This window comes from Pezoporus flaviventris, unplaced genomic scaffold, assembly GCF_033815535.1.
Source record: "Pezoporus flaviventris isolate CSIRO_AGI_PZ_B2104156 unplaced genomic scaffold, CSIRO_AGI_Pfla_v1 ptg000022l, whole genome shotgun sequence".
NCBI lineage: Eukaryota > Metazoa > Chordata > Aves > Psittaciformes > Psittacidae > Pezoporus > Pezoporus flaviventris.
In genome coordinates, this window is record NW_026892570.1 from 4,082,848 (window position 1) to 4,103,078 (window position 20,231).

General features: G+C 40.6%; 1 protein-coding gene across 1 annotated transcript; it reads right to left on the minus strand.

The window, feature by feature from the left end:
- Positions 1–210: 210 nt before the first annotated feature.
- On the minus strand, positions 211–19,047 carry LOC133270797 (fructose-1,6-bisphosphatase isozyme 2). Its single transcript, XM_061456306.1, has 7 exons — positions 18,721–19,047; positions 15,853–16,015; positions 14,865–14,957; positions 8,592–8,732; positions 7,277–7,414; positions 2,914–3,033; positions 211–536 (listed from the first exon to the last, which is right to left on the minus strand). Exons 1-7 carry the CDS (start codon positions 18,891–18,893, stop codon positions 342–344), a joined length of 1,023 nt encoding a protein of 340 aa, XP_061312290.1. The 5' UTR covers positions 18,894–19,047; the 3' UTR covers positions 211–341.
- Positions 19,048–20,231: the final 1,184 nt, after the last annotated feature.

Sequence of the window (20,231 nt, forward strand, 5' to 3'; positions counted from 1 at the left end):
CCAACCATGTAGTTTCAGATGTAAAGCTTCACATCAAATGAGGGTACTGACACAATCCACTTCCTTTGTTAATACTATATAAAGTAATTTGCTCCTGTTTAGCAATCAGGTCTCTGTCTCTAAATTTGCACTGCATAAATCAGAGATAGTGGATTTTTTTTTTATGCTTGTCTGCAAGAAAAGATGATTTTTTTTTTGTTTTTCCCACTATTTTTCTTGTTCTCATAAAGTGGGATTTTCACTTGGAGATGGGTGCTACTTGCTAGAATCCACCATCTTGAAAGGTACAGCTTTTCCTGCAGACTGAAGATGAATGAGCAAGTTCTGATGCCAAAAAGCCTTTAACTGCTCTTCTGATGTTTCTGTACACAAGTGAGGTATTCTTGCACATCATCTGGAGAACCAAGGATGAGAGGGACTCTCTGGTGAAGACTCTCAGGTTTCACATCCAACACCGCCTCAGTCCCTGTAGTTGCCATCCCACCTGCCTGCTCAATGATGAAAGCCATAGGATTGCACTCATAGAGAAGTCGGAGCTAGAAAGAAAGAAGGAGCACATGATTGCCTTTGGGGAAAATTGCACCAAAGAACTTACCAGAACCTAACCTTCCTTTTGTCAATTGACCTAAGTAGCAATGTTTCTCAGTCCCACCTTCTTCACTTTCTTCCTCTCACCTCCCTTAACATCTTCTGTTTTGAGGAACAGTGTACAGACCCTGCATCCAAGCATCACCACCATCGTTTCCAAATTGATGGACTGATGTGCAGCACCAGTGAAACTGTATTTTGCCAAAAATGTCAAAAGTAGCTGTCAGCTAAAGACATCAGCAGAAGAGTTCAGTCAGCTAAGTTAACAGTACCTGGAAACCAAAGTCACAATCTCTTCTCATATGGAGGCTTTATGATTACCTCAAAGCTTGGGGTAATCACACTGTGTTTGGTCAGGATATTTTGGAGTTTGAAACTTGATGCTCCTGGTTTCAAATTTCAGTATTTCATTTTCACTCTTCAGAAATGTGAATAGATATTAATTGCCTGAACTCATCCAGATAGCTACTCCGTTTTCAGAAGTAACTGCAGTAATTAGTAAAAGCAAATTTTCCCTTTTGGTATGGACACACTTTTGGTTTGGACCTTGATATCTGTTCACAACTTTAAAAAAGTTGCCTCTGGAGTGCCTGTGTGGAATGCAAACTTATTTGGGACATATGCCAAAAGTTTCTGTGTTTAAAAGGACACGGGTAGTAGCTGGCTGGTTTTTAACAGACATTGTTTGCATAGGTTTAGTTGAATCTTTGATGGTCTATGAAGTGCTTATGTGAGACAATATTAGTACATACTATGTTTAAAGGGCTGTTCATATGTGCAAAAGAGAGAGTATTTCCTGGTGAAAAGAAATCATGACAGAATGCAACAGTATAAAGAGACAAAGAAATGGGTTGGACACAGGACATTACTACCCATCATTCCTTTATCATGCTGTTTGTGATGAAACCATGTGTCAAAAACTTAATAACACATATCACCTTCATTTGTATCTTCTAAAATGCTATTTCTGGTACAAGGTCTCCACCTGAGAGGCAACATAGGACCAAAGTCTCCATTGTTTTCAGTGCGTGGACAACTATTGCAAGATCATGAGCCAGAATATAGCAGTGGAACTACAACTTGAATTTCTTACTGCTTATACTGTGACTGTGTGGCTTAAATAAAGCAGCTTTCCTTCAGATAATAGTGCAATTGCACTTACGAGTCTTCAGATGGGCTCTGTCTCCAGACTGGTTTAACATTTTTCACCTAATAGATAACTATAAGCCTTAAATTGATTAAAAATTATGATTTAATATATCTAATTTGAAAAGAGGATCTATTTGTTGGCTGATAGAACCAGTACTGGTTATTGAGCATTTTGTTTTAGCTCTTTCTTTAACCTAATGAAGGAGTTCTATATGCTAGAGCCTACATGCATGTCATTTATGTTTGCTATGACATTTGGTTCCTTTCAGCTAGGTGCATAGACTGTCTTTAAGAAGATAATGATCAGGTACCTGCCACAAAGGCATGATCTCTCTATCAAGAAGAGGTTTATGTGGAAAATACTGTCTACATCTGCCCTCTGAGAAGGAAAGAAGAAAATTTTGATTTGTAATGGTAGTAGTTTTGCTTCTTTCAATATTCTCTCCATTATTTCATTATGGCAGTGCAAACCAGATCAAACAGTCAATGTAGGCTAACTCATGCAGAAATCTTGATTTTTATAAAATTCTGTACTTTGTACGTTTGTAATTTTGTTGTTTCTCGTATTTTCTCTACACCAATGGCTTAACACAGATTTCAAAACAAAAAGTTTAATTTGAAGAGGCCCATCAGCAAATCCAATTTTCTCACACACAGCAAATTCCTTTTTTTGTCTGTTGCTCTGATACACAAACAGATCCACACTGTTTAATGGGTTGAGGGGGTTTTGCTGGTTTATTTTAGTTGGTTTTGGTTGGTTTTGGTCTTGTTTATTTGTTCTCCTCCTCCTCTTCCCCCCCATCCCCCCCACCCCCCCCCCACCCCCCCGGAGCTATGCCAGCTGTCACCGGTATCTCAGCAGGTTTCTGTGGTACTGAAATATTTCACTTCAGAAAGATGAATAAAGCCCTTGGTTGCGGTGAAGATCATTTGAGTAGTTTGTAATAGAAAAGCACACGGGAAGATATCTGGCCTAAATTGGGAATTGCCTAAATAGACAATTGTTTAAGTTTCTTGCCTAAATTTGATAGCTGACCATCGTATCAATTAATAATTTTCTCCAGGGGATGCAAAATTATTATCTGTTTATATATATAAACTATTCCTTTACTTCTGTGGGAAAACCAGAGGAATTAGGTTGACTAAGTTCCCCAGACAGTAAGTCAAACTATTTACCTTTCCTTTAGGACTCTTCTGATTAGCAGGATACATGAAAATCCCACCATACATCAATGTACGGTGAACATCAGCTACCATGGAGCCCACATACCTGGCACCATACGGGGAACTGCCATCCTGAAAAACGTAGAGTAAAGCATTAAATCTACCAGGCTAGACAGCTAGTAGCACAGACAAATGTAATTTTCTTACGAAACAGGAATCAAATCTGCTTACATCAATGGCTGCTTACGGACACTATAAATGCCTAAACCAGCCTGAAGCTTAGCTTTTTGTAAGATTGGCTATGGAGTTCTAAAATAAGCACTTTAAAGAGCTGCATTCACAGCATAGAAAACAAGCTGCTTGTAATTTGAGTGCACAACCTGTAATTTGGTATCAATCCCCAGTCTGAAAAAGCGAGGGTTGCAAACTCACTGCAAAGTGAGTAAAAACTTCCTGGCATTATCAGAACAAGGTATCCATTTGTTTGCTGATCCTTCACTGTTTCCTAAGCCTGGGCAAGACGTAGGATGTCACTTTTCACAACAGGTCTACATGTTTCCCAGTGGGCTTCTAGCCTATTCGTCAAGTTGGGAAATTGATCATAACATTCATTCTGCAGCTTAGTTTAAGAGAAAGCAGTTTATTCATGAATATGGTTTTCCTTGCTCTAAGCTGAGAAATTAATGCAATTGAAGGAGAGTTCATTTTACTAAGAGCAAACAGGGGAGTATTCGTATCAGTGCCAGGTTTGTTGGTTATAAAAATGGTAAGGAAAGGTAGGAAATATAGAAGACAAACAAGGTGTCTTGCACAAATAGAAGTTATATACACCAAATATATAACCTGAGGAAAGCAATGCATCACCGTACTTTTATAAGGAGGAGATACACAATACAAATGTAAACTGAAGGAAAGCGTTTTGAAAGCTACTATGCCAAGAAATCTGTCAGTATATTTCACTCTGTCTTCAATGAAGCAGAGGAGGAATTTGTGCCTCCTCAGAAAATTATTAGACACGGGGACTTTGCACACATTTAATACATGCAATTGTGTATTGAAATGCTACAGGTTTGGAAAGATCTCTGCACATTTTTTCTGTCTGGATCAGTTGTCTAATGAAAGATCCTGGCAGAGCTGAGCCACCTGAGTACAGATCACCAGATGCAGTTGGGATGAGCTGGATTTCCTATTCATGAGCAGGTCATTTACACAATTTATGTGTATAGGGGCATTGTTATGTGAGGATGACAAGATCACACTTGCAATTTTAATTGCTTTTTACCCTGATAGAAATTCATCTGCTAGAAACACAGAGCTGAATCTGTGCTGAGAAAATTACATATGAAAAAGTCCTTCATTCTGATACTGATCTCTGGAACTACAGACTGAAATAAAATTTTTGCTTCACTTTCTTAGAGTCCAGCTACCTGCATGGGAGGAATAAATAGTCCTTTCAGTTATTAGAAATGCTACTTCTCGTTTCTCGTGTTTGGTCACTTATGCATTTGTCTTACAGATGAGAAGTTTAATAGGGGTTGCGTGTGTGTCGGCATATTGCCTACGCTTTCTTCTCAAACAAAAAAGCAGAGCATGAGTGATAGGGAGTTCCATACTGAGTTCTGAGTAATATCAAGCTGTGTGTTTGCCCAGTGAGAACTTCACACTGTTTTGGCTGATGCTAATGAAGGATTTGAAAAACCCTGATGTTCCCTTAGTCAGCATTCATGGTGTTTGAGTAAACCTGTGATTGCACTCAGTTTCACCCTCGTTTTTTTTGTTTGCGAAACCCAAAAGAACAAAAAATGGCTCGTAACAGATAGGTCCTGTGATTCTTTTTATTTCACAATGTGATGGGAGTTACTTTTTCACTTCTTTCTTTATTCCACAGATATTCCAACAGCTATGTTCATCCACAGCAAAACAAGACCATGTTTTTCTCGCATAACTGTAATGACTTAGGAGAGTGGGGGGAGAAAAATACAGCAGCAAAACCCTGCATCCCTTGGTCCACCTACAGATATGGTAACAAAAGCACAGAGTTTTTATTAGTTTTTTTAAAATCACTCAGGCACATCTTGGCTGACTGGCAGAAGAATGCTTTGTGCTAAAATGTGCTGTTGCTAAGTTTTTGATGTCACTGCTAAGGCAAATCCTTAACTGTCTGATCTGGAATGCTGGTTACATAGTGAGGGAAAATATCTCCTCTCCCCATAAACAGTTGATTTGTAATATTTGATTGCTAATGACAGTGATACAGAATACAAGACAGCATCCTATTTTTCCTGTTTTATTTCTAACTTTTTGATTTTTTCTGGCAATGTTAGTGTCATCTGAACAGCATATTGATCAAGAACTACAGGGAGGAAATACAGGTAGGATCAAAGGAAAAAAGGGGTAAGGTAGTGACAAATAGCTAAAATAAATGCCTAGTCTCTTGGCTTCTAGTGACCAGAAGGCCACAGGATCAAAGTGGTCTGCTTGAGTAAGAAGGGGTCCCCCATGCCCCACACCTCCTCAAGTCACAGGCGGGAGGTATCCAGCAGACACCCCCAGTGCCCTTCTGCATACTGAAGAGAGGAAGACAAAGATACCAAAGCTGTGCAATGCGCTGTCAGGGTGCTGCAGGGAAGGTAGGATCATCACCAACGTAGCTGGTAAGGTTTACAGGTGATGATAGGAAGCAGTTTTCATGCTATGGAAGTGTGGTGACACGTTCTCCCTCTTGTCCTTCCACAATGCAAATAACAGCAAATATGCTGTTTCCAAAAGTCAGGTTCCTAACAAGCTTTCAGATAGGCAGGGAACTTTTTTGTGCTTTGTGGCAGTAACACTGGTGCCTTGGCCCTTCTCATGCAGACAGCCCTACTTCTCAGGGTAGCAAAGCAATGTGCTTGCTCAGCACCCTTGAGGAGGCTTCTGCTGCCCTAAATAACCTATGCACCACTAGTTTTTTGCTTTAAAGTAACGAAAACACCTTCTGCAAACTTCTATTGCATCAGTGCAATGACACTTCCAGAAGATTTTCCTCAAATGAAGCACAGATTTAAGATAAAATAGTGCTTGTAAATGAGGTTTTTCCTGTGTGTCCTAAGGATTAGTGAATCACATGATAGAGCTGTCCTCACTCAGCCTGTGGTGAAATATCTGCCTGGTCATTCCACTGAGTTTGATCTTTTGAGGCTGCCTGGGGTTGACTGAGAGTTTTACTTTAAGCAGCACTTGGGTGGTTTGCAAAAAACACATATTAGTAAATCCGGTGTTGGTGCATTATACTGAATACGTAGCTCAGCATAACATGAGTAGAATGAGAGGCACTTCTCTTTCTCAGCTGGATTAGTTTTCAGGAAGTATGAAATTTGTGTTGTGGACTTCGGCTTCTCTCACAGCTGGACTGAAAGCAGAATTTGAAGTTTCAAAATTACCTCAAATATTAAAAATGAATGTGTTTAAAACGCTATGATGCGGCACCCTTTGTAGCTACAATTTGATAATACAGAAAACACATTTAAATGAGAGGTCAGCATTGCAATATATGTGAGAAGGAGCTTCTCACAGGATTATATTTTAAACTCTTACTTGTTAACTTCCCAGGTACAATATGCTGAAGTTTTCTACTGGATACATCAATTTTCACATAGCCACACTTCCTAGGGAGCTTCCAGTTTTCCACATTGAGAACTTGCGTGATATCCTGCTATGGTTGACTAGAGGTCATACAGAGTTCTATGTCTCCACAAGGAAGTTCATCAGGTGCAGGATGTTCTCATCTTTATCCCTCTGAAGGTTACAGTATAATCCTCTTAACAGAATATACTGAAAGTATGCCTTACACCATTGGTTTTTTTTTCCCAACCTGTGAGTCGGTTCATGCTCCATATAATTCAAGTAGATGATAGTGCAAGAGTGATACTGCACACCTCAGATGCAAACATGTACAGGGAGGAGAAGGTGATGCCACCCAGATGCCTGAAAGCACCTTCTGAGCAGTATGTGGAATCTAGCCCCAGATGCTCAGCTGCACGTATGACTGAGCTGCATACTCCGATAAGGTAGAAAATAAGGATACCACCACTTTTTGCTGGCACAGTTTCAGAGCTTTGTTGAAAAACCTGGTTCTTCATGTACAACATATTTTCCTCCATACAGTGAGGAACAAGCTATGAATTTACTTACCAAAGTTTAAGTTATGAAAGGCGTCAGGGTGCCAGAAAAAACCACATTGGATACATACCCAAAATGGACCCAATAGCACAAAAGGATTATATGGGGCTGAACTCAGTGGGGCCTTCAGATCCTTTCCTATCATCCAGGACTTTGTGGAATGCAGTGCTTGCCAGCCCGCAGTACATTGGATACAGTACTAATATTTTCTTACCTCAGGGAATTTCTTCTTTTGTAAATATTCTGTCATTGCAGGATCAAAATACTTCGCATAACCTTCATTCAGACTGTATACCTTCCCTTTCTTCTTGATTTTAACATCTTTGTCAACCAAAATAAATTCACCAAGACCCTATAGAAGAAAATGGTAGACCAGCCATTAGCAAGCAGCAGAAAAGCTTGTTGGCTTTCTGTAACAGTTGCTACACTAGTGATGGCAGAAACTCTAGTACAGCTTGGTCCTTTTAGCAACAGACTCTGTACAGCTTGATAGCATTTCAAACAGAGCAGAAAGCACAGAATCTGGGTTAAGTTCATGAAAACTTGTCACATTATTACTATAAATAAAAAGCAATTCAACTCTTAATAGTTAGCTTACTGAAAGAACACCAGGCAGCCCTGAAAACAGATGTATAATGAATTTCTGACCACAGATCTCAAGGTTACAAATTAAGAAATTACACTGCCTTCTGATTTTTGAACTTTTCTTGCCTGTCTTGCCTAAATATCTTAAAGTGAATGCTACCCCCAGGTGTTGCTATCTGCAGTCTGAGTACAACTTCCACCTTCTATTCCTTTGTCTCTAACCAGAGCATCTCAGCTCCCAGTTCCTCACACTTGGTATAAGCCTGTTTATAAGGTTAAAAGAAGTTTCGTAATAATGCATTCTCGTATCAAAAAACCTCCTATAGTATTGCTTTCATCTAATGTTGTTTCTTTCAAACCAGAGGTCTCTTTTCTGCATTCCTCCAGTAACACTTTTTGGGCTCCAAGGGTGGGCACCAAAGGGTGGCATATGTCCAATTGTATGGGTATGGTTCTGCTTTTGCAAATTGCTGGTTATGCAGCTTAGAAGGCTTAGCCATAAATCCAAATTGCACTCAGGCAATCAGACATCACTCTGCATGAACTGTATTGAAAAACGGTCCTTGCCCCCAGCTAAACACAGAACATGCTGAGGTTCTTCTACAGAGAGAAAAATCAAGAGCAATCTAAAAGCAGGCGTCCTTTAAGTGGAGGCAAAGACACTGCTCAGAGTAAGTTTTCTTAAGTGTCTGTGCAAAACAGCAGTCTGGAATGCTCATAACTTACACTCCACTGAGGAGAAAAACCAAATAGAGGTATTGCAACCAACATATTAATGTATTATTAAATACTTGTAAGGTGGAGGTGGGATGCTCCAGGACATGGGTGAAAACAAGAATCATATAGATAGCCTAGATTAGAGACAAGGAGTAACTAAAATGATTAAATCCAAGCACAGAAGGCTCTAAAAGATTATGGCAATGTGATTAACGCCATGACTGTACCGGATCGAGCATGAAACAGTCCACTCCTTGCCCTGTGGAGAGGGCAACCAGTGTAGCACTCCCATACAAGGCATAGCCTGCAGCAACAATACGGCGTCCAGGCTGCAAAGCATCTTTTTCAGAGGGCTCATCGTCTGTTTCCTGAGGAAGAATTACCATTGGACTGAAGGTTAAATTCTTACAAGAAACAATCAAAACAACTTTTCAATAATGTTGTGGGGCAGATTTCCCTTTTGTTTCTATGCAGGCCTTTGAAACAACTGAAGTGGAGATTGTTCTCACTACTTCAGGGCAAGTTTGGTACAAGTACATGTGCATGCTGGGACAGGATGTTGAGAGTTTGTGTTTATTACATGTCATGCAATCAATACAATACCTGCAGTAAAAGCTGATACCTTAGCTTTACAGCACAGTCCATTAATTCCAGATCACTAGAAATTTGAGACATAGCACTAATTTTCTGGAAGTATAAATTTAAGCTATCATTCTGACACCCCTCACAGGAAATAACTGTGAGGTGAGTGCAGTCATTAAGTATTACAGACAAACTGCTTCAGTAATCAGAATAAAAGCATAGATGGTGCAACATGATGGAACCAAGACTGTGCATCGGTCTCTGCTGGTGAAGAGATGGGTAACTGAAGTGGTATAAATGTTCAAATTAAATATAAAATAAATTTTTATAAAAAACTATTTATAAAATTATATATATATAATTATACATAAAGTAGCATGTTTAATGTATGGAGGTGTGTATATATAACTCTACATAGAACATTCACATGAGATTTCAAGTCAGGCTTTTAATCACCTTCTGACGCTCATATTTTGGTTTGGATATCACTGAACAACAACAACTCAGTCAGACCTGGTGCAAATATTTCCAGGCAGCAATAGGGGGTGCCTTAGCCAAGACTTACAAGAGACTGACCGCTGTGATAAGGAAGAATAACAGACGCGGACGGGTACCTGGGACTGCAAAATGGGTAGGGAATGCTTGACAGTAATGCTTCTTTTTAAAGGCTTGTCAGTTGTGAAGGGTCTTCTGTGGATGTTTTGAAGGTGGTTTGTGAGGAATTAAAATGAGATCCTTTCTTCCATCCCAGTTTAGCATTTTATTGTTCCAAACTCAGACAATTTCTCAGTGAGTGCATGGGCTTAATTAGATTAAGTAGCAGCTAAATAGAAATAGCAGGTCTATTCCAAAATATGTGGTTAAAAAAATAAAAATCAGTGACTATTTTGTGTAGGAAATAAAATATTTCATGAATATTGAGTAAATTCTTTAAATAATCAAGAATGCCTTCCGCAGATAATTTCCAGAGAAAAACACCTCTCCTCCAAGGAGAGGAGCACACCGGAGAGCAAGTAACTCTCAGGGTGCCCATAAGGGTCCTATGAAGGTGGAAAGCTAAGAGTAACCTGGGGATCCCATTCATCATTTTATGCCAACACCTGGAGGAAAGCTGAGATGAGAGACACCAAAACTACATATTTCTTGGCATATGAAGACAAATTCCACATAAAAATATTTTCATTTTTAACTAGAAGATTTTGTTACTTTTGTTACTGTGGCTTACAGTTTTTAGCTGTATATTTTGCTCAAAAATTTTTATTAGTATTATTTTGCCAAGTTCTTCTGTGGAAAAAATTCCCTTTGCCAACCAGTTTGTCACAGGAGCTGAAATAGAGTGTGTACAAATACATCTTGTATGCAGTCCCTTGGAAGTGCTCTACATCAAGATGCTTATTCAGCGAAGTTATAATGCATGTAATGAAGGAAGCCTGGTTAAAACCCCTGTTTGTATATTCCAGAGCTTTGAGTACTGACGACTAGTGGCTAATCCTTTGCTAAACAATCTTTACAGAATATATAAGGATTATACCTTACATATAGCATCTTCTTTTTCAAAAATGTATCTCCATGGCACATCTCAACATCAAAAGCAATGGTTGTCTATAATAGACTAATGGTTTGCAACACTAAATGCAGAATTAAAAACATATTTACAGAACTAGTTGCAATCATATTATGATCATTCTAGGTTTTTGTATGCTTTCTCATTGAATAAAAAATATTTTTGTATAAATACAGTAAACAGGTTTGCTTTGTAGAGCACGATGTTTATATAGTATATGTTGCTGCTGGTTACATGTGCTGTTGACTTAAAATATCTTGTGAGATGAGCTTTTCAGTCCTATCTCTTAAATTCATTTCTATGTTTACATGGCTGAGAAACCACACATTTGCTGACTCTTATGAAAAAACAGAGGAACTCTTCCATCAGGAGATGTACAGTTGGCAGAATTAACTTGTTTTTTCCATACTAATTCACAACTGCATTTCCTAGAGGCAGCTTCCAAAAGGAAGGAAAAAAACTCAAACAAATATTTTGCAGAGCTTGTCAGAATGTAAAAAAGCTAGAGATCGGCTGATATTTCATTTTTAGGACTGCAGAAGTCCTGCCAAGTACCTTGCACTGTGAAACAAAGCAGGGAATTAAGCTGGCCGGTAGACTGTGATAGCTGCTAATATTTTCAGTCCTTTCTAGTGCACAGATGGATTTCCTTTACATTACATTTTGACTATGAAATGGTGGTAGTCAAACCTCTTGAGAGGTCTTTATGCAAAGCACTGAAGTAAGCAGAGGGACTGCAAAAGAGCTCTGACAAGCACTGACACAGTCACTTTTTCTCGTTGGTGGTGTGAAGCAGATGAAACAAGGTCTGCAGAGTCTTGCTATAGGGGTACCCTTGGGTGATATCTGAGTTGGAAAATATTTGCATGTATGGTTTGCCTGACATCACATGGAGGAGTTCTGATCAGCACCGGGTACAGCTCCAGAAGGACTTGGTTTACAGGTCTCTATTTGTACCATGTGTTTCATGAGCATCCATTGCATTTAATTGAATTCTTACACCTTCCCCATGAGGGACCACATAGAGGGGAGGATGTTGTCCTCATGACAATGGATGCATCTGAGGTACTGTGCAAAGATACAAGTTTTAAAAAGAACAAAACAAAAGCAGCAGAGTTTCATATCATGTATATGCAGTACGAACGGAGAGTTGTTGATTCAGCTCAGTGGCATGAAAAATTTTGAAGAATCCAAGCAAAAAATACATATTGTCACCACCCTCTGCACTGCAGCAGCTGAGAGCCCCTTAGCGGCAGTGACTGTCAATGTCCTATTGCTTGCTCTGACTTCCACTGATTCCACAAGGGGCCTCCCTCAGCCCTGCTTTTTTGATGTTTCTGCTTATTTTATCAATACCACCCATGCATCAGAAAGTAAGAGCCAGGTGGAAAATTAAATAAACTTCAGATGACATTTATTTTTTGGTGGTTTTCTCTATGAAACTGACACAGTGCTTTCCTGCCACTATGGTGGTGGCTCTGGACCGGGAGCAGCCAGAGAACCATTTTCAGGTTTGCAATGTGCTGGCACTGAGTCTGACCTTTGTAGAAAAGTGCTGTCTATCCTTTTTTTTTTTAATTTTTTATTTTCTGATTATTTTTTTTTCCGAAATATTTCAGTTCTGGAGGGTAGGCCTGTGGAAATGAAGTGTTGACATGGTGAGATAATCAGATAATCATCTGAGAACTGGAAGGTAATAAATATCAGACAGGAGCTAAGGATCATCCTTTGGAATTACAATTCTTATAGCTTTTCCAAAGGAACCTTGAATAGTTTGAAATTGTGTTTTCTTTCTTAAGTGATTCTCATCCATCAGGATAAACATCTCACTTTCTTCATTTCGTACTACTCTTCAGTAACAATCAATAAAGCATTATTATTTCATTATTTCAAAGGGTTTGAAGTTAATAGTATTTAAAGTTAGCAGCGTTGCCATAAAATTTTCTTCTCTGAGAGAAGGACGCATTAATTAATATGTACTTTAGAATTAGAATTTTAATGGAAAGAATTATGCAAGTGAAAGACTGTAAATTCCACATTGTTTCTAACTTCCCAGGGAAAATTGGTAAGTTGTTCTTATAATTGACAAACCACACTTCATCCTAGCAGCAGGGTTTTCTTTTGTACATGAAGTGTTTGTACGAAGCAATGTAATGTGCTTTTTATGAGGTGCTGAAGGGTATCCACCCACATGAAAAACAGAAACTTAGAAACAGTATTTTACAACAAATATGTTAACTAGAATCGTAGAACAGTTTGGGTTGGAAGAAGCATTCCAAGGCCATCTAGTCTAACCCCTCTGCAATGAGCAGGGACATCTTCCAACTACATCAGGTTGCCCAGAACCACATCCAGCCTGGCACATCCACCACCTCTCTGGGCAACCTGTGCCAGTGTTTTACTACCCTCACTGTAAAGAATGTTTTCCTAACACACAGCCTCAATCTCCTCTCTTTTAGTTTTAAACCATCACCCCTCGTCCTATTGCATCAGACCCTGATAAAAAGTCTTTTCCCATCTTCCTTACAGGTCCCTTTAAAAAAATGAGAGGCCACAATAAGGTGTCCCCAGAGCCTTCTCTTCTCCAGGCTCAACAAGCTGAACTGCCTCAGCCTTTTCTCATGAGAGGGGTGCTCCATCCCTCTGATCATTTTTGTATTCCTCCTCCGGTCCCTCCCTCTCCAATAGGTCCATGTCTTTCCTGCACTGAGGACTCGAGAGCTGGATGCAATACTGCAGGTGGGGTCTCACCAGAGCTGAGTAGAGGGGCAGAATCACTTCCCTTGACCTACTGGTCATGCTCCTTTGGCCAAGATTGACCTGGGTGCAAGCACACATTGTCGGCTCATGTCTATTTTTATGCTAGAGCAACAACAGTGGAAGGATCGGAAAATAAATTGAAAACTTGAACATTTGGGAACAATATGAGTCTTTTGGGGAATGTTTCTGTTCTGAAGCAGAATGCTTCGGAAGACTAGGCAGTCTGTAGTCTTCATACTCATTATCAGGTGAGCTAAAGATGGTAGGGAATTCTGATAACTTGCTTTTAAAGCTAATGTTTAGTGTTTATGTGATGCTGCTTACCAACTTTAAGAACAGTGGACAACACAGCTATTGCCCACTGTCAATCTTAGGAGGTGCTGTAGTCTTTTAGGTTATATTTAGAGAGGTAAGTGAAAAGGATGGGGGCCCCTTTGCTTACCATAAGAACACATGGCATCAACTGTATCCATAGAGCTAAACTCTTTTCCCTGCAAAAACCAAGATGGTGGAAGATACTGGAGGTAGTCCTGGACTGCTCTTTCCACAAACCATACCCAGTCATTATCTCAATGTTGTTTGGCCAGGCCTGCATCTATGATGAGGGTTTGCACTAACCATTAACAGTGTGGGCAGCCATTTTCCAGCACTTGGCTTGTGTCATGAGTCTGTAGAGATCGTGCCCTGACTATTTGGTTTGCTAGTAGATGCATATTCTCAGCAGTGATGATTCGTGTATTGCCTAACAATGTAAAAAAGGAGGACTAGCCAGTTGAAAATTATGAGTTAGAAGGTGGGACAGACTTTAAAAACTTATCTTCATATGTTTGAAGTGTAGCATCTGAGCCTGTAAAGACTTCTTTGCAGTACTGTAAATGTTACTTCACAATAGTAATGGCCAAGGGTCTCTCATAGTCATATGACTGCAAGCTCAGGGTTTAGGAAAAACACCAGCTACTGAGAGATTAACAATCAAATCACAAGACTTGGCATGACTCTATTAACATTCATTAATTGGCTGCGCAGTTGCTGTTCTGTACAGCCCCATGAGAGCAGATACACTGTCAGGGCCCTGATGGCTGTAAGTAACCGCTTCCTTCAGCCTCAGGTGGCTTTCACTTGTTAGCATGCTTATAAACTCCCATCTGTAACAAGCACACAACACGCAGTGGGAGGTCACCAAACTGCTAGCCATAATACAGTCCAGGCAGTGACCATCAGCCCTCCCCAGTCAGTATCCATGATACAAATACTGTGATTCACAGGCACTGTGACACCCTTCAGCTCACCTGCAGCGAGTAAAGAATCACTGAGCAGCTACCCAGCTGCCTAATGGTGAAAGGGTTTTGTTTAAGTGTCTGTGTGGCTGAAGGAGGGAAGTGCTGTCACACAGCAATTTCATGGGGCTGAATGTCTCCTTCCTGGGAATTTAGGCAGCATTTTAGCACATGTGAATCTCCAGTGTCATCTCTTTTACTTTCTCAGGCTCTGTGGATCACTTACAGAACCTAGGAAAGAAACTAAGCAAGTTGACATACCCAACAAATTTTGCTTTCACCAAGCATATCATGCCATGTGTGCTTTGTTGTCTTACCTTCTTGTAGATAGCAAATATTGTTCCTATTGGTGCCAAGCAGTCTATATTGGAAGAACCATCAAGGGGGTCAAAGCACACCACATATTTACCCTAAAACAGAATTGGCAAGGGAAGCGTTAAGTGATCCATATTCTTACACTATTCTCTCCTTTTACTTGACAAAACCCATATTTTTATCACTATGTTTAGTCCTGCAAGCATGCCTGACATGGCTTGCCAGAGAGAGCTGTGCTGTTGGCCCAGCTGGCCCTGCAGCATAAGACCCACTCCGTGCAGGACCTGCCAGAGAAAGAGGAGAGAGCATGTTTCTGCACAGACAGCACAAAATCTGATGATAGAAAGGAGCAGTCCTCTGCTGCCAAGTATTGCAAGAAATCACTTGAAAGCGAAAGGAGTGACTCATTCTGGAAGCAAGCATCTTCCTCAAGTAAATAAAGGTGGGGGGTTTTTTGTTTGGTTTTTTTTTTTGTTACATTCTGTTCCAGACTAAAGGATTTGCCTGTGATGGGAGGTTTGAGAGTAAGAAAACATCTTGGGGAAAGGCTGGGTTACATCAGCGTGAGCAGTATCTTGCTGCAATAGGATCCCCTCCTGGGGGAAGCCTAATGAAACAGTCAGGTGTTTCCTCTGGACACATAATGTAAACCCCAGTTCTGCCAGCCTCTCCTGTCATTTTATGTTGCCGATTTATTAATGTAATCCAAAGCTGTTGCACTGGCGCCCAGGGAATACACTAGTACGCATACACGTGAGATCTGGAGCGTGTTAGCAAGATCAAAAATTATTTGTATCCCCCCTTCACAGAACTTTAATGATAATTTTACCCTGCACAGCTCATTTGGCTGTTGAAGCCGTGCCCTGCACCACGGTTATTAACCAAAACAACGCAGTAACAGCGCGAATGCTCCGCATTCCCTCGGGGAGGGTTGGCTTCCACACGTGAAGCACGACTGCCCCCTGCTGTCGCCCGAGCCGGTGTACAGACCCGCTTGTCCTTGGGGGTGACGATGGCCTCTTTGTTCTCCTCCGAGACCAGGAGGCAGGTGCTGTAGGAGGACTGTAGCATATTAATCACCAGGGAGTTGGATAGTACGTCCAGCTTCTTCACTTCGTCCCCGGTCACGTTCACAGTGCCAGCTATACCAAACCTACAGAAAAGGGAAAACATCAAGAAACTGGAGGGAGGCCAATGTTACAGGTTTTTAGGAAAAAAAACCCAACCCATGTCAGGATGGCTCCTTCCTCTCATCTTCCCAAACCTCTAATCTTTGGATTAAACTACTAGGTGAATTACGAGATGGTTGCTGCTGCTCAAAAAAACGAAAGCATGCATAAGAAAGGCACCATTTTTGAGGCTTTATCTGGGTCCTTTTGCTCCTGATTGGACGTTCTCCAGGACAGACCAGAGCCCCCAGCCCACCCAGTGGGTGCCAGGCTTCCCTAGAAACCCCACAAACAGCTGGCAGCAGCTTTGAGGAAGGAGAAGAGGCAGTTAGCATCTGCATTATTTTCTGCCATTGGCTGCTCAGAGCTCCATGATGACCTTTGACGCTCCCCTACTCAGTCCCCAACCACCCCAAAACCAGAAACATTGAAGACATCTCCAGATAATTCCTCATGCTGAACTGTGTTCCAGGATCAAGGTCTGTTTCATTCAGTGGCCCTTGGCTGAGTTAAGATGATGCTTTCATTCCCTGTTCCACTTTTAGCAATATATTAATGAGGCAGTATACAGTAGTATACGTATTTCTGAGATTTCTAGTTGAGGAAGCACTGTTTAGTCCTGATGTGCATGGTCTGGGCATCTTAGAAGTATAACGAATCATGCAGGAAATAGATGCAACACTTTTATTCATTATGGAGAAAGAAAAACAAATGAAAGGGACAACTAAGTCCCTAAGGTGTTGGTCAGCAGCAGGCATCAGCTGGAAGCAGGGTAAATCTTTTATTTTACTCACAGCTCGAAACTGCCTGAGCTTTTCAGAAGTATAGTGTTTGGGGCACTCTATTTTTGAGTGCCAAGTCTGAGATACTGGAAAGAACCATGATTTTCAGGGAGTCCTTAGCACCCATTCTTCAGTTAGTGTGTTTTCAGGCACATTCCCAGCTCAAGTCTTTATCTTGGAAAAAGTCTTCCTTTACTTTTGAATGGCAAATGTGCTAAAAATTCATGCTGAGGTCTTTAGCATTGAAGGAGACACTTCACAGTGTCTATTTGGAGACACTAAAAAAATCAGAGCTCTCTAGCTTCACAAATACAGATGGATGCAAGCCAGTGACTGGCTGAAAGCTTGCCATGAGAATTTCTGAATTTTCATGGTTACTTGGTGTAATTTGAATGGTGCAAGTTACTCATTTGTGTGTTTGGTTATGTCAGATATTTCTGGTTCATTACCAGAATCTTTTGTTTATTGAAAAGGACATTTGCTGTCTAACATAACAGGTGTTCTGTTTCTGAGGGGAAGATTCATTAGCACAGTAGCCATGTATCCTGTAGACTAGGTGGCTATTCTACCTCTAGTATATCAAATAGAGGTTCTTCCTACTTATTAAACACTTCAGAGGCTGCATATTGAAAGATTAAAATGAGACAAAAGCAACTGTTCCTCTAAGTCAGGGAGGCAAAACAGCTCAGCTTCACCTAGTGAGTACAGAGACAAATTATAGTTTAACAGCTAAAGGCATAGGAGCTTGGTGCTGTGGTTAAATTTGAGTATGCCTTATGTCCTTTCTACATATTATGTTCCATACCTCTAAAGTGAGAGTGATAGTACTGAGACATTGAATTCACCATTTGCAAAGATCATAAAGGACTTTGGCCAAATGGTCTAACAGCCAACAAAGCACAAGCCCCACCCCCCCTCAAGGTTTTACACATTTTGGTGTTTCCACAGGAAGAAAAAAAAAACAAACCCACAACAAAAAGCCCAACAAATGACAAATGTTGTGTTTCTTAACAAATATATTACCTGTCTTTCTTATGCATGGTATGCATGTGTACACGCAGGAACGTACAGAAACATGTATATCGATACGTAACAAAACCTATATATTTTAAATACATAATTTTATTAGGATATTCCAGCTCTCTGAACTGCTTCAGATAGATCACCATTAAAACAATGACACTGATGTCTATTTCATCTGGTTGTGTGAGGAACAGCTTGGTTCATTCCAGGCTTTGCTAAGGCAATTCTTTATTCCTTCTTTATTTATTTGCCAAACAACTACATGCCAAATAGTGTTTTTTGTTTTCCATACAGGGCCTTTTAAGACTCCCCATCTGTACCCCTGATACTGCTTGAGGAAGAAAAGGGAAATGCACTTATGCGTAGCAGCATATGGCATTTCTTGCAGGTCTGTTGCTTCAGACCATCAGTTATACTGCAGTGAGGCAGAACATCAGCTCCCAAAGATAAGCCAAGTTCTGATTTGCATAGCTCAGCACCAGGTTTGGATGCTAGCAAAAAATATCATGGTGTGATATTCTGCATTGAAAATACCACAGTGTGATATTCTTCAAATTCACAGTAGATTTAAAAGTAGATCAATATCAACATTTACAAGGGATGATGAGGTGAGCAATGCACTGATGCTCTGGCTTACATTTTTGGAGTAACAGCAGTTAGTTTAAATGTCTGCCTTTCTGCTGATATTAAAATAATCCAGAAAAAAGAGATTTCCCACTTCCCACTCTCGACAATCCAGGCTCTGGCCTCATACATACAGTCACTTGGCTTAAAAAAGACACTTCCAACGTATTTGTGAATCCCTGCCCACTCCCCAGCCTTCCTGTGCAAGCAGCTGTCTCTCTAACCTCCTCTTCCTCCCCTTATAGCTAGGTAGGACTCACATGTGGGCAAGGCCTGCCTTTCTGACTGCAGAGGAAATGGCCTTTATGGCAGTCAGCATGGAGTTGAGCAGCTGTGTCAGCTCCCCCGTTGCTCCTTTAACACGGCGTCCCTTCTCCATGACAAATCGCGTGAGCGTTAGCATATCCGTTTCGAAGGGGGTTTTGTCGGACATTTTTGCTGGGTGTCAGAGTTCCTCACTCCTCGGCTGGACAGGACAATTTATTGCAGTGCGGAGATCCTGGGTAGCTGTTTTATTCTGAGGCAAAGCTGTTGTCTGCGTTGCTGGTCAGATTTTATTAAGATGTTTCTGAGACCATGTGATTGAGGGCTCAGAATAACTGCACCCCAGGCTGGCTCCACAGCTCCTCTGGATACAGAAAAGGAGCCAGAGACGGGACTACAGCTCAGCAGCCAGTGCTCAGCTGCTTTTCCCAAACACTGGAATTCGTGATGTGCAGATCTATTAACATACTCAAATTCTGCATTAGACTGTAATGCAAAAATCTCGCTGTCCACTTAGCTGGAAACTGCTTTCCTGTACCTGCCACTCAGCAATAAGCTCAGCACAGCCAAGGCAAAACACACAATTTGCAAGGCACAAGAAATGAAGACATAGGGTGTAGGTAACCACACGAGTCCTAGTGCCCCACAGCAGAGCATCCGCCATGCTGTGGCTCTGGACAATGAATTTCCCTTCCTATGTTGCCTTAATCCTTGCTTGTTCGCTCTCTTTCAGCCTCTCCATAGAGGAGAGTTTTGTAGGTGTACGGCACAACCCATGGGAATCAAGAGTAAGTGCAGGGTGCATCTAGACATGCATTTATTAAAATGGTTTATGATGCTAGTTGGTCTACTGCAATCTCCTCTTAATGACTTCATTCCCAGTCTGCGCTACTTGTAATATTATAGGGCTTGTGTGAATGAGAGGTACTGGTGAGGTGTTGCTTTATAGGTTACAAAATAATTACACCTTCAATAATTTACAAACAAAGCTTATCTGATTTAAGCATGTCTGTCTCACAACTCACAAAATGAAATTTTATGTCAGCTTTGGTATTGTAGTATGCCGTGTAAATATAGGTATGTCCAAATTTGCAATTGTACTGCCTGTAACTCCTTACAAGCAATATACCTGCATCACATGCTGCTAATGTGAAGGGAGACAGAATTGTCAGTGAACTAGCTACATGCTGTCTGGATCAATGGAATTCTGCACTTTAATTACAGCACTGTCTTCCCACCCAGATAAGGAAGTACGAACAATTACGTGTTATAGCCTTCATTTTACTTATTAGCAGCACTCTCTTGTTTTTAAGCAGAAGATCTGGAAAGCCCACAAGCAAAACAAGAAAATTGAGAGTTACACAAGAAAAGTTTCATTGAGTTTCATTGTTATCATTCATTTAACCCAAATTACTGCACTAAAATCATGCCAGGAAGACTGAAACGAAGTTCAGTAACAAAATATACCTAGCTTTGCCTTCATTAATAGGAACTGTAGCTGTAGGCA

Bases quoted from the DNA above. Each gene is read 5' to 3' on its own strand.
- LOC133270797 (XM_061456306.1), bottom strand. From the start codon at position 18,893: ATGTCCGACAAAACCCCCTTCGAAACGGATATGCTAACGCTCACGCGA. The intron at 7,415-8,591 runs GTACAGTCATGG...TTTCTTCTATAG, and splicing joins ACTGTTTCATGCTCGATCCG to GGTCTTGGTGAATTTATTTT. The intron at 537-2,913 runs GTAAATAGTTTG...CTTTCTTTCTAG, and splicing joins AGAAGAGTCCTAAAGGAAAG to CTCCGACTTCTCTATGAGTG.